The sequence below is a fragment of the Aspergillus saccharolyticus genome, assembly GCF_003184585.1.
Source record: "Aspergillus saccharolyticus JOP 1030-1 unplaced genomic scaffold BP01scaffold_22, whole genome shotgun sequence".
NCBI classification, from domain to species: Eukaryota; Fungi; Ascomycota; class Eurotiomycetes; order Eurotiales; family Aspergillaceae; genus Aspergillus; species Aspergillus saccharolyticus.
The window spans coordinates 400,606-414,477 of NW_020290632.1; the positions used below are offsets into that span (position 1 = coordinate 400,606).

The 13,872-nt window shown below is 54.7% G+C and overlaps 4 protein-coding genes across 4 annotated transcripts; 1 reads left to right on the top strand and 3 right to left on the bottom strand.

The window, feature by feature from the left end:
* Positions 1-160: 160 nt before the first annotated feature.
* On the bottom strand, positions 161-3,216 carry BP01DRAFT_401747 (kinase-like protein). Its single transcript, XM_025578618.1, has 5 exons — positions 3,104-3,216; positions 1,975-3,048; positions 1,145-1,851; positions 1,033-1,095; positions 161-981 (listed from the first exon to the last, which is right to left on the bottom strand). The coding sequence occupies exons 1-5, from the start codon at positions 3,204-3,206 to the stop codon at positions 232-234; spliced, it is 2,697 nt and encodes an 898-aa protein (XP_025430154.1). The 5' UTR covers positions 3,207-3,216; the 3' UTR covers positions 161-231.
* A 427-nt stretch (positions 3,217-3,643) lies between these two features.
* BP01DRAFT_343555 (FKBP-type peptidyl-prolyl cis-trans isomerase) lies at positions 3,644-5,695 on the bottom strand. Its single transcript, XM_025573522.1, has 4 exons — positions 5,428-5,695; positions 4,933-5,370; positions 4,219-4,876; positions 3,644-4,162 (listed from the first exon to the last, which is right to left on the bottom strand). The coding sequence occupies exons 1-4, from the start codon at positions 5,518-5,520 to the stop codon at positions 3,957-3,959; spliced, it is 1,395 nt and encodes a 464-aa protein (XP_025430155.1). The 5' UTR covers positions 5,521-5,695; the 3' UTR covers positions 3,644-3,956.
* Positions 5,696-5,935: 240 nt separating this feature from the next.
* Positions 5,936-10,021, top strand: BP01DRAFT_358060 (putative DNA damage repair protein Mus42). The gene is made up of 2 exons (XM_025575345.1): positions 5,936-6,090; positions 6,168-10,021. Exons 1-2 carry the CDS (start codon positions 6,036-6,038, stop codon positions 9,875-9,877), a joined length of 3,765 nt encoding a protein of 1,254 aa, XP_025430156.1. The 5' UTR covers positions 5,936-6,035; the 3' UTR covers positions 9,878-10,021.
* Positions 10,022-10,308: 287 nt separating this feature from the next.
* Positions 10,309-13,666, bottom strand: BP01DRAFT_299510 (putative NRPS-like enzyme; the record flags this gene model as incomplete). Its single annotated transcript, XM_025571953.1, has 3 exons — positions 10,309-11,541; positions 11,595-12,594; positions 12,645-13,666. 3 exons carry the CDS (start codon positions 13,664-13,666, stop codon positions 10,309-10,311), a joined length of 3,255 nt encoding a protein of 1,084 aa, XP_025430157.1.
* Positions 13,667-13,872: the final 206 nt, after the last annotated feature.

Sequence of the window (13,872 nt, forward strand, 5' to 3'; positions counted from 1 at the left end):
TCGTCCGAAGATGTGGAGGTAACTGTTCGTTGCATTATACTAATATCCAATAATGATCGACAAGCGGGGACCCAGAACAGACCAGGTATCTCGCACCATAAGGATGGGTTTGTGATGTCTGTCCCATAACAATGTCTAATGAAAAATACATCATGAGCTTGGAGTTCACATTCCTCATGCCGGTGCTTAGTTTGAGAGAATCCACGAGGCTGCCCGACAGACCAACAAATGCTACGAGCCATAGAGTTCCGACAGCTGGCCTCGCCCCAGACGGTGTCGACCCCGATCAGGAGTCAGGGCTACTGTCACGGACTTGGGACGGCGATAGGTGTAGCCCAGGAATGCTCCTTTCTTGCGCATCTCAAGCACCGTCCTTCGCATTTGACGGTCACGTAGCAGCTTATCCCGCGGGCGTTTCCGCTCCTTCCTCTTGCGATCCTTTGGCGGAGAGGCTGGCCCCGGCCCTGGCCCTGGATCTGGGGTCGGACCGAGTGCGATCTGTCGACCTACTGCCTGGGGCAGGGAAGCTTCAACTTGGACTTGAACTGGCTCCTCAATCTCACTCTCATCGTCTGGGTGATCCGGGTCCGACATGACAGAGACGTCGTCATGGTCGCCATCGTATCCTGCATCGTCGAAGTATCTAGTATCCTCCCAGCCTTTCACTTTAGGAATGAACGGCGGCACAGATTGATGTATCTCGTCCCACTTGGTGTTGCGAAAGAAAACATGGTTCTTGATGTCTGTCGCGTCGTTTGGGAAGACATACAAGCCCTTGTAGTTTTTGCTACGATGATCCATGTTATAGAAGAAATGCCGGGATGGCAACCGGGAAGTCAGAGAGTCGTTGACCTTGTACTTGCTTGAGGACAGGCGATGCTCTTTCTCTTGGAGTAGATAGTTTATAAGATCAATTGCGTCGGCCGAGATTCGCTTATCTGAGGTCCTGCTGGCGGGGAAGCAGAGCGTCTCGTGGTGATGCTTTTTTGCTGTTTAGCAGCATCAAAATAAAAGTATGATGCGGGTACATACGTGTATCTTCATCTTCGTCTTCTGACGATCATGTGAAGCAAAGGGCGTGAAGCCATAGAGACACTGTGACGTCTAGGTTAGCAACATCTCTCACGCTCACCTTCCGTCTTACCTCGTATAGTATAATGCCAATACTCCACCAGTCACACCGGCCGTCGTATAGCTCACCCCGAACAACTTCCGGTGCCATGTATTGATTAGTCCCGACAACGCTTGCGGCGAGCCGGCGCTTCTGGGTGCGGTCACGCCATCCAAGCAGACCCATTGAGGGTGGTGTGCAGTCGGAATCAGATCGATTTTCATGGATAGATGTCTTTGGTGGCTTTCGTGCTTCTCTTCTATCCTGAGAGTCCCCAGTCACTTGAATGCCCAGCTTCCTGAGCAAGGAGTATCGCTGCTCGTTGTAGTACACTTGATCATGAGCCCAGTGCCCGTCAAAGGCCAGCCCAAAGTCGGAAATTCTCAGGTGCCCAGACGCAGATATGAGAAAGTTGTCTGGCTTGACATCGCGATGGATCCAGCACAGCCGATGGGCCTCTTCGACACAGAGAATCATCTCCGCAACGTACCATCGAGCGATTCCTTCAGGCAAGATCCCTTGGCGCATCAACAACCCTAGGAAGTCTCCGCCCACCATGTAGTCCATAACAAGATAGAGATGGTCACGATCCTGGAAGCTTGCAATCAATGGCACAACCCAACGAGATTTGGCAGACGCAACAAGAAAGTCTCGCTCAGCTCGCAGATGGCCCTCTTGACTGTTGCGTATCATTGCAGACTTTCGAATTACCTTCATCGCGAAGACATCCTTCTTAACGCCTACCATCATCCTTCGCCGTGTGCTTGTAGTTCCTTCAGTAACCGACATTGACCGAGCCTTGAGTTTTGCCAACTCTCCTTTGTAAAAGTAGTGCTTTTCCGCATGTCCGTTGCTACTATAACTTTCAACTGCCTTCTTCTCTCTGACCAGCCGCACGATCCCGAAGCTTCCCCTTCCTAGAACCTTAATCGCTTCGAATCCGGCAAGAGAGACCGCTTCGTCCTGTCGGCCACAGTGCGACTGACTTTTCAGGACGCGGCACTGACGCAAATACTGTCGTTCCTGGGTGATCCAATTTTCCCAAATTCTCGCCCGTTCTTCGGGTGCCAATGGGAGGCCATATATGTACTGCTCGAGCTCGTGCTGGCGCTGCGAGCGAAGATCCGCTCCACAAAACAGGGAGTTGAAGTATGTCTCGAAGAATACCTTTGCATTGGCGGCAGCTTCCACGGTAATAATTGACGGTGACTGACCGAGTGAGCACTCGACCGCTTGGACGTGAGGGCACTCGTTGTTACTCGGAGGTGGCGTTACTTCTTTTACCTGTTCGACATCTAGAAGGTCCTGCTTTGAGCCTCCTGACGGCTCTCCGGATTTAGGAGGGGTGGTGGGGGGAGTCGTGTTGAGCGTGGAGCGTGTGCTACTCGGTGATACACTTTCCTCTGGTGAGGTCTGGGGATCGGAGCTCTCCTGAGCACTATCACCTTGCTTGTCCAAAGGAGGAGGAGCAAGGAGTGGGCTTGGAAACTGAGGTACCTGAAAAGTGGGCCGCGAACGAAGATGTGAACGACGTATGACCGTGGGGTTCCCGAAAGTGGTTGATAGCTTGGTCGACACAATGTGCGTAAGTGCTGTAGGTGTCGACTGGCTTCGTTTCAAGACCTCCGCCAACCGCTTGGAGCTTGGTCGCACGATTGCATGACAGGCTTGGGTGGTTCCTGATTGTTGTGTAGCCTCCAGGGCGGCTTGGGCATTATGAGATGAATCTTCCAACGGGTTGACATTGGAGTCAGTGATGCCAGCAGGACTATAACTTCCAGACGGAGATTGATGTAAGACTGTCCTTTGCTCGGAATCTTCCACGTTCTGTTCGTTTTCGATGGGAGCTGGGAAAGAAGGGAAAGACTGCAATGGAACGCGGTCGTTCTCAATAGTGTGAGGGTCATCCGGATCGTGGTTCGTCACTGCCTTGAGCACTTTCGTCATCCATTAGCTACAATGAAATATGACTTGATATGAATGAGCAATGACTTGCCTTGAGTAGGGTTGCGAATGCCCAAAAGTGACAATATTCTTGAGCTTCTCTGCCGGATACGTTCTCGAATACTGTCCTTACTTTTGAGCTGGCACGCATGGGACTCAGAGCTTCGAGCACCGGAAATCGAGGTCTCGATTATAGACGCTTCACTGCTCATGAGGTCGATCGGACTGCGATTGTTGTCTGGAGTTTGGGAGCCGTCATTCATTTTGAGTCGAGTTGGGTCAGCTTGGTATTGATACTGTAGTATAAAAGTGTGGCTTCTGCTTGCTCCGTGGGGTAGAAAATGAAAGAAAAGCACCGTAATGTACCTTATCAATCTGAAGAGACATGGAAGTCTCTTGGGTATGAAGAAAAGACTTGACAAAGACCTTGAGGGAGCGTCGAGGTTGTCAAGAACTGCGGCAGCCCCGAGTAGGCAACCCCGACAAGGAGTCAGTCGAGCGAGGCAAGAGCGAGCGCTCGTAAGAAATAAATACGGGTGGTCTACAATCATCTACATCTACATCTACACAATGAGACGGGATTATAATGATGGTATACAATCACTTTTGAGATTGTGGACACAGATATTCCGTTACTATCCTCCTCCCTGCCAAATGCAGCGGACGGCTGTGCAAAGAAACAAGTCGGATATCACAGAAGTCAAAGTCATATATTCGAATAAAAACCCCTGAACACCGGTTCTTTTTGGTGAAAGAAAAAGAAAAATCATCCAACAGACATGGTAGCAATGGAAGGATTAAATGCGATAGGATGAGGGAATGTTCCCGCAAACGTGGTGCTGCCGGGGGGGCTAAAGGCAACAAGCGAGAGGGCGAAAACAAGCATTCACGAAGAAACTACTTATTTGATCTCAAGCAGCTTAACGTCGAAGATCAACTTCGAATTGGCGGGGATGCCGGGCAGGGCACGCTTGCCGTAGGCAAGGTGGGCGGGGATGGTGATGCGGCGCTCACCACCGACAGCCATGCCGGCGATACCGATGTCCCAGCCCTTGATAACCTCACCCTTTCCGAGCTTGAAAGTGAAGGGCTTGCCCTTCTTGTTGGCTGTAGTCAAAATATGTCAGCAGAGTCCATTACTCAATGCCGGATATCTAACTTACCATCGAAGACCTTGCCATCCTCGAGCTTGCCAATGTAGCGCATAGCAACAGTGTTGCCGGCCTTGGCGGCAGCACCCTTGCCGAGCTTCTTGTCGTCAATCTTGACACCCTTGACCTCCTTGACACCCAGAGTGCCGGTAGTCTTCTCAGCAGGCTTAGCAGCGGAGGGAGTGGGACCCTGCTCCAGGTTCTTAGCGAACTGAACCTTCTTGCCCTCCTTGGCTTCCTTCTTCTCCTCAACGGGGGCAGCCTCGCCGTTGTTCTTCTTGAGCTTCTTCTGCTGCTTCTTGCTCAGAGCAGGCTCCTCGGCAGCGGGCTTGGCCTCCTCAGCGGCACGCTTGTTCTTGCCCTTGGTCTCAACCAACTTGGGAGCCTCCTCATCGCTCTCAACCTCGGTGATTCTGGGGTCTTCCAGCTCATCAAGGTCGTCGCTCTCGTCCTCCTCGCCCAAAAGAGCCTCGAGGTCCAGATCCTCCGCACCAGGGGGGAGGTCGTAGTCGTCCTCATCGTAGTCATCCTCGTCGTCGGAGCCACAAGGACCGTGCTCATCAGCGGGGACGACGTAATTACCGGTCAGGTAGATGGTGTGGGTACCGGTGACCTTGAAGAAAACACGCTCCTCCTCACCGACGGTGATGTCCAGAGGCTGCTGGCAGTTCTATAGTGCAATTGAGTCAGTGATTCGTCACATGGAGTTTGAGTGTTTCCGTTTACCTTCTCGGGATCCAGGGTACAGAGGACGAGCTCATCCAGCTCGAGACCCTCGTCGGACTCATCATCAGAGTCGTCATCGGTAGCGGGAGCCTTGCCCTTGACCAGCTTGGAGATAGCAGCCTTCAGGTCGAACTCCTCATCCTCATCATCGTCCTCGGAGTCCTCGTCCATGGCATCCTCGATCACCTTGCGAGCAGCGGCAAGCTTAAGCTTGGCGGCCTTCTCCTTGTCGCTGGGGCCGCCGTTAACCTCCTCATCATCCTCGGAATCCTCCTCGGTGTCATCCTCGTAGTCCTCATCATCAGACTCGTCCTCGAGGTCCAAGCCAGGAGGAGGGCGAACAAGCTTCAAGGTGGCGCGGGGGCGCTTGTTAGAGTCGAAGCCATCCTCATACTCGGGAGCCTCATCGGGGTCGATGGCAGCCATGGTCACACGGAACTGTCATATAAGAGATTAGTTTGCTTCCTCAATTGATCTGAACTAATTGCGACCTACCATGGCAGCAGCCTCAGGGACCACGGCGGGAATCAGAGCTCCGCCAGCGGGAACTCTGAGCGCATAGACGGCAACAGGCTGAACTCCAGACATTTTGTATATGGATATGTGATATATTGGAGGGGAGGAAGGTGGTTTTTTTAAAGAGGGACACAAACAGAGCCCAACAGAGATAAAGAGAGAAAGAGAGAAAAGGCAGAGAGAAAATCGTCTACCACAGATAGCACGGAAGAACGAGAGGAAAAGAAAGAGGAGGAGGAGGAGGAAAAGTTTTGAGGCCGCCGCAGCAACGCCCGGATTTGCGGTGGCTGATCGAATCTGTCATCTTCACCGCCTTTGAGCTTTTTTTTTTTTTTTTTTCTTCCAGAAATTTCCCGGGCAACCAATCACTGAGTATTGATCCACTCTATCACCGCCTTCTCCATCCATCGAGCTCTTATCAGATCACGTGTCACCACTGGTTTCTCCGCCGCCCCACACGCCATGCATTCGAGGCCAAAGTCCGTCGCGCCCGGCTTCAGGACCAAACGCTTCGACCGGGAGAGACCACTGCATTCTTACTTAGTACTCTTTCTCTTGCCCGAACATGCTGCTTCCTGAAGCCCAGCATGGGCTCAGTCTGGCATCAGAACTCCAGCGCCGTGCGCAAGCGTATTCAGAGTCGTGAGTGAACTATTCTCGTTTCCTGTGCTGCCTGCCAGGCACCTTCGTGTTGCTAATCGCTTATCGCATCACTATAGATCAGTTCGAAGATGAGGGTGGCGAAGAATATGAAGCCTCCACCTTTGGTGGCTTCACCGACTACATGCGCCGGAAGAAGCTCAAATTGCAGAATTTGGACGCTGAGATACGCTCCTCTGCTTCTGAGAATCCCCCAATCTTCCGAGGCGTGGTCGCGCACGTGAACGGCTACACCCAACCGTCTCTCCAGGACCTCCACAGATTGATTGTCAGCCATGGTGGTGGTTTTCTGCAGTACCTTAGCGGCAAAACGGATGCCACCCATATCATCGCCAGCTCATTAACCCCCAAGAAACGAGAAGAGTTCCGGAGATATCGGATCGTGAAACCGGCATGGGTGGTGGAAAGCGTCCAGGCGGGTCGCTTGCTCCCCTGGGACCAATATCGAGTCGTCGACGAGGGACATGCCCAGAAAGTGTTGAAGTTTGACAACGGCCGCATACTTAGTCAAACCAACAGCCCGCAGTCGGGCTATCGCGAGCAGAGCATGGCAAGTTGGTACACCTCTCGACTTCAGGCAGCGGAGGCAACGAATCCTGTAGGGTCTCCTTCGGGACAAACTGCAGGCTCGGTTTTGGGTGAAAAACAACCAAACCTGGCTTCGCAGTCAGACTATGGCGATTTTCCTAGCTTTTCGATGGACGAGGCGGGTAATGTTCAGGCGTCGCAACAAACCAATATAATATCATCTTCGCAAGACCATGAGTCAAAACAAGACGAGTTAAGCCATAAAACTGTCTCTCCTCGACGAGAAGTTCCAGAGACCAAGTTGCCAGCGCCTCAACAGGCCAGTCCCTCCAAGGGAGAAATGACTTCTGAGGAATACAACGCTCAGCTCTTGACGGATCCCCGCCTGCGAAACTCTAGTGTGGTCAACCCTGAGTTCATCCAACAATATTACAGAGAGTCCCGTCTACATCATCTGTCGACGTGGAAGGCGAATCTCAAAGCCCAGCTCCAATCGGCAGCCGCGCAGAAGTCGCAGTCCCAGTCCAAGAGGGCGAAACCCGTGGCTGGTGCCAGACGTTATATCATGCATGTGGATTTTGATTGCTTTTTCGCCGCTGTATCAACGCTGAAACACCCACATCTGGAAGTAAAGCCAGTGGCGGTAGCACATGGCTCTGGATCCGGCTCTGAGATTGCAAGCTGCAACTATGCGGCCCGCGCTCATGGGATCAAGAACGGAATGTGGATGAAAGGCGCGTTACAGGCGTGTCCTAGTCTGCAGGTTGTACCTTATGACTTTCCGGCATACGAGGAAGCAAGTCGAAAGTTCTATACTGCCATTCTGGCTATAGACGGCATCGTTCAGAGTGTGAGCATTGACGAGGCACTCGTGGATATTACGGAACTATGCTTGCAGGCCGGTGGCTCGGATGGTCGAGGAGTTTCCGAAGGGTCCATCTACCGAGAGCAAGCCAAAGCCGATGAAATTGCGCAAGCATTGCGGGCGACCGTAAAGGAGCACACGGGCTGCGCAGTCTCCGTGGGCATTGGTGGCAACATCCTCCAGGCCAAAGTAGCTTTGCGCAAAGCGAAACCAGCCAGTCAGTTCCAGCTGAAGCCCGACGAGGTGCTCGACTACATAGGAGGTCTGACGGTACAAGGTCTCCCGGGTGTCGGCCATAGCATGGGCGCGAAACTGGAAGAGCTCGGCGTCACATATGTGAAGGATGTGCGAGAATTGTCGCGGGAGAGGCTCACCTCTAGTCTAGGTCCCAAGACCGGTGTCAAACTCTGGGAGTATGCACGAGGGATTGATCGGACTGAGGTCGGCAACGAGACGATACGCAAGTCTGTGTCTGCCGAAGTCAATTGGGGAATCCGCTTTGTCAACCAGACTCAGGCCGAAGACTTTATTCGATCCTTATGTGACGAGTTGCACAAACGACTAGTCGAGAGCCTTGTCAAGGGCAAGCAGTTGACACTGAAGGTGATGCGGAGAGCAGCCGACGCGCCCTTGGAGGCTGTGAAGCACCTGGGACATGGCAAATGCGACATACTCAACAGAAGCGTCATGCTCGGCGTAGCCACCAGTGCATCCGAAACTCTCGGAAAGGAGGCTGTGGCAATGCTTCGCAGCTTCGGGATCTCGCCAGGCGATTTGAGAGGGCTGGGGGTCCAAATGACCAAACTCGAACCCCTCAACTCAGGGTCTCCCCGCAAGCCTGACGGCAGCCAGCAACAGCTGAACTTCAAGGCGTCGCCTGTCCGGGCATCACCTATCCGCAAAAGCATCGAGCGACCTGAAGACCCCGACGAGGTAGACAGCCCTAGTCGGGGCGAGTCGGAGACAGTCCGGTCCGTGCCCTCGATGCATGAGAGCGGCCACAAGCCGTTGAACGTCTCCGGGACACAATTCATTATCCCGTCGCAAATCGACCCGCAAGTCGTCGCAGAGCTTCCCAACGACATCCGCTCGAAACTGATAGCCCAGGGTCGATCGCGACGCGACACGCGCTCGACCTCTCCCTGTCCGCCCACTCGCCCACGCCCACGACCCACGGGCAGTGCAGAGCTCCCTCCGCCGTCGCAACTTGACCCGGAAACGCTCATGGCTCTTCCAGAAGACGTCCGAGCCGAAGTCCTAGGCTACTACACCCGCGACTCAAGCACCCCGGACGATCAGCCTCCCGACCCCAGGACCTCAGCCCCTACCACTAATACCACCACCATCACTGCCACTGCCACCAACCCAGCACGCCCGACATCCTCCTCCTCGAGCTCTTTGAAGCTTCGCAAGCCCACAACACCGACCAAACGACGGCGCGGCCGCCCTCCTGTCATCAAATCCAGCCTCGCGTCCACCCTGACGCAAGCGAAATTCGTCCTCCCCCATTCCCCGACCTCAGCCTCAGCCCCAGCCTCAGCCTTAGCCTTAGCCTCAGCCCCAACCGCCGACCAACCCTCAACCACAGAAATTTCCGCCGACTTCCTCGCCGCCCTCCCAGAAGACATCCGCCTCGAGATCCTCGAAGAACAGCGTCGAACGCGTCTCCTCCAACGACCCGCCCTCCACCCATCCGCCCACGCCAGACCACCCACGACAGCCCAAACACATAATAATCCCAACCCTGCGCCCAACCGCGAGAAGACCATCCAACTACCCCCGCTACCCCCACGCCCAACCTTCACTTCCAAGCGCCTTTCGTCCCTTCCGGACCTCCGCAACGCCATCTCAGCATGGTACCACGCTTTCAACCCTCCAGCCCCAGGCCGAGTCCCAGACCCCGAACAGTCCAGCGCTAGTACTGCTGACACCGAAGAGGGGGAGGGGGACGACGACGAGGACGCAGGCCCCTTTGATGAGGACGTCGTCTCTCTCGCCCGGTACCTGAAGCGGGTTGTCCTCGAGGAGCGGGACCTTGAGAAAGCCGTCGCCGTGGTGCGGTGGTTGATCTGGTTGGTGGAGAATGATTACCCTGGGATTGGTTCGGACGGGTTTATTGATGGTGGGAGTACTGGGAGTACCAGTAGTCAGAGTAAGCTCGAGGCCTCCTCATCGCAAGAGGACGCGTTCCGACCCCCCAGTCCGAGCGGAAAGATTACTAGCCCGGGTGGACTGCAGCAGCAGCGGCGGCGGCAGCAGCGGCGGGAGCTTCGACGGCAGCGCGCGGGGAAGAGATGGGGGGACGCAGTGAGGATTGTGAAGGAAAGTGTTCTGGAGGCGGTGGGAGACAGGGGCCTGGGGGAGGTTGAGTTTTGAGGAGGATGAGTTGTGATGAGTCCGAGGTTGGATTTGTGATGGATGGTTTTGATTTTGTACATAGGGTTTGGTTGGGTGGGTGGGTTGTTGATGTAGGTTGCACCGGGGTGGGTTGGTAACCTGTATATTAAGCAGTTGGTTGATTGTTAATGTGTGCAACAGGACACTGTCGATACATTTCTACTCAAGGTTTTAACAAGAGCTTGAACCAGTGTAGTAGATTAACACCCCAACTTGTAGGGAACTGCTGGGTAGAAACTCAGTATAGGGAGATAGTGCGATAAGTTTGTTCCACAGAAAATGATATATATGCCTCTGAAACCATCAATGCATGCGTCAGTCTAATCTACACCCGATTTAGACACACCGTCCAACCAACTAATGGTCTACATTCTCGATATACTCTAAACCCCCCACCCATCATTTACACTCTATCCAGGGAGACAGCCTAACGCCCCCACCCACCCACCTCCCAAAAACCAGCCCACCATCCTCTCCACACTCGCACCACCACCATCCACCACCGTCCCCGCCGCCTCCAACCCCCTGCTCACCCGCCTCGCCTTCTCCGTCCGAAACGCCAACCGCCTCCGCCTAGCCAGCACCGCCTCGTCGACATCGTACTTCCCCGCGAAGAAATCCACCAACTTAGCCGGCGGATTGCGGACGGGGTCTGGATGGGCGCGGAGACGCCGCACCCATTCTTTCGGAGGCAGTTCCTCGAATCCGTCCAAACCGGCGCGGCGGAGGGCGGGAAGGAGGTCTCGGGTCCAGTGGAAGGATTGGGGGTTGACGATGTTGTAGACGCTAGTGTTTGTGTCTGCGCTTTCCGTGGGGAACGGCGATGGGGATGGGGATGGGGTTGGTGTTGTCGATGAGGCGGCAGCAGGAGGGGGGGTAGTGGCGGGGAGGGTAGAAGAGATATCAATGACAGCCCTCGCCACCACGTCCACGGGTAACCAGAGCGGGTCCTCGTCGAGGGCCGGTAAGGCGCCGATGGTGCGTGCGGACTGCAGGATCAGCGGGATGGCTTCGGTGGTGTTCCAGATGCCGTGGACGGTGTCGCCGATGACCTGGCCGATGCGCAGGATTCTGACTCCAAAGCCAGGGGTCTGGGCGGCGGCGCAAGCGCAGATGTGCTCGGCGACGAGTTTGGATTGCGCGTAGCCCATGCCCTGTGCAGCAGACAAAGAGGTTGGCAGAGCTTCCGGGACAGGGTTGAGGTCTGAGTTGACGACGGCGCTGACAGAGGAGCAAAAATTAAAAGTCGCCGGCTGGGGCCGCTGGACTCTGAGGCACAGCGACAATAAATTCCTGAGGCCGCCGATGTTGTCCTTTTCCAGGCTGGAGAGGGTGAGGTTGAAGTTGACGGACCAGGCGCAGTGGATGACGGTGGTCAATTCGGTGGTGAGTGCGGTGTATACTGCAGGGGCTAGGCCAAGGCAAGGGTCGCTGAGGTCCGAGGGGAGTGCGACGAGTTTGTTGCGGGCTTCAGGGGTCATGCACGTGTAGATACGGCGCGCCTGGAGGGATTGGTGCAGGCGAGTGTAGGCGTCGATGGGGGAGGCAGCCCGGACGGGGCAGTAGATCTTCTTGACGTTGGCGTTGGCTGCCAGCTGGGCTACAACATGACTTCCTAAAGAGCCCGTGGAGCCGGTGATAAGCTGGTACATATTAGCAAAAGAGTCATCAACAACGGCACGGAACGACAGCTTACGATATATTGCCCATCCAAGTCATTCGCACACGGCACATGCTCCTCAAATTGGCTGTACTTGTCGATCATCGCCTGCATCTGCTCGACAATCGATTCGCCGCTGTCCCTAGCACCAGTCTTGAGACCGTTCAGGTAATGAGCCAGCGAGCGGACTGTCGGCTGTTCAAAGGCAATATTCAACCCCAGCTTGTGTCCGTTCGTATCAATCTTCCGCGAAATGACGGAGCGCAGCTGTGTAGCCTGCAATGAGTCCATGCCCAGGGCGAAAAAGTCTGCATCGTCGGTCAAATCGCCTCGACTCTTAGGCGGCAGGATCTCCGATAGCTGCTCCCTGAGAAACGACCTAAGCTCTTCCTCCGAAAGCACCAAGGCCCCAGTCGTGGCATCGTCAGCCTCATAGGCCTCTTCGATCAGACGTTCGTATTCCCGGTAAAACCCCTGTCTGATGACGGTTCCCTTGTCCGTGCGAGGATATTGTGCATCCGCTGGCAAGACACGGACCATGTTCTTCGAGAGCTGGCCAAACGCAGGCATGGACTCGTGCGCTCTCTCCACGGCAGGCCATATGGCTTCCACAATCTCGTCGTCAGTCAGAGCTTGCGAGTCAGGGGCACGGATAACAGCAAGCCCAATACAGGCCTTGCCGGCCCCGAAGACAATGGCCTCGCTGACCGCGCAACTTTGCCGGACGCGTCCTTCAAGGTCGAGAGGGTTCACCTTCTCGCCGTTCACGAGAACAAGCGTATCGTCCAGCCGGGCATAGTACTTGTATGCCGTTATGGTAGGATGCTTGACGAACAGATCCTTAGTAGCATACGAGCCATCCGGTCGATTGGACATGACTTTGGAGGGCCAGCCGTCCAAACAGATGAGCTCAAACACCCCGGGAAAGCGCTCCTCGAATTGCAGATACTTCTGCACGAACTCTGACGGACGAAGCCAGTCCCACCCTTTGTCATCTCGAGGTCTCGTCGACATCATCAACTGACCGGTCTCTGTTCTACGATCTGTCAGCAAGCTTACCACGTCAACAGGCGTTGAGAGACTTACGATCCATAGTGGCTGATAAGATGCACACCGTTTTCGACTAGTAGATTGCCCAGTGAGTCCGGACAAGCTGACCCGCCAAACATCACCGCCTTGAACTTTCCTAGGGCAGCAATCCCCTCGGGGGTCTCCGCAAGCAGCTTGAGTCCATAGGGGACACCGTAGAAAATCTCGAAATTGTGGGAGTTCATGATATCAAGGAGGTGTTGCCGCGTCAGTGGTAATCTGGCGTTGTAGAGATGCAACTGCTTGCGGGCATGGATGGTGCGGAACAGACAGCTGATGCCGTGATTGTGATACAGCGGCAGCGTCACGAATCCGGACATGTTCATGTGCCCCGCGTAGTTCTTCAGGGCCGCTTGCTGTGTATGGAATATGGGCTTTGGAAGTCCCGTTGAGCCGCTGGAGTGGATAATCCACGCAATATGCTTGGCCTCTGTAGCAGGATCCAGAGATGGTGTCAGATTGGTGTCGATTTCGTCGTCCGGGACCGGAAAGTCGTAGCAGTCTTCAGTCGGGATCTCATCAATAAGCAGATCAGGAACACGCTTCTTGACCTCTTCGGCCGTTTCTCTGAAGGATGGGTGGATGAAGATGTGTCTTGACTGTGTTCTTTCCAGCAATGACACATAAGCATCGACCGATATCCGCGTGGACAGCAGTAGACCAGAATGGCCGAGTTTGGCCAACGACAGGAGCATCACAAGGTAGTTCAGGTCTGAAGGGCCCAGCAGCGACATCACTGCTGGAGTCTCTGCGGAGGATGTCCGAGGCGGAATGCGTTTGGCCAACACTTCGGCCACACGGAATGCGTAGACATCCAGCTGGCGAAGAGGATAATCCACATACTCAATGCCGGTGTGTGGATAGGAAATGACGGGCTGCGCCGGACCCAGTGAGGCACGCTGGCGCACAAGCTCATCGATAGTTGATGGTTCTTTTTGTGATGTTTGGAAGGCGACACTGTCGTCCTTTGCGAGAGGTGCGCGCAAAGTGGGCGGTTGCAGAAGTATGGCGGATAGCATCTTAGTTGAGGGCACTGGATTTCACATAGAATCAGTTCAACATGACCTCCAACGTACAGACGAGTGTCTGATTCTTATAGCGTCTAATCTGCCGCTAATCCGCATGCTTAACCCTCATGGTAGGAGGGCCTCGTCATGCACTGCTGATGGTGGTGGATGGATATCCGGTTAGTTCGGATATTTCTCCGGACTTGAGTGCATCACGA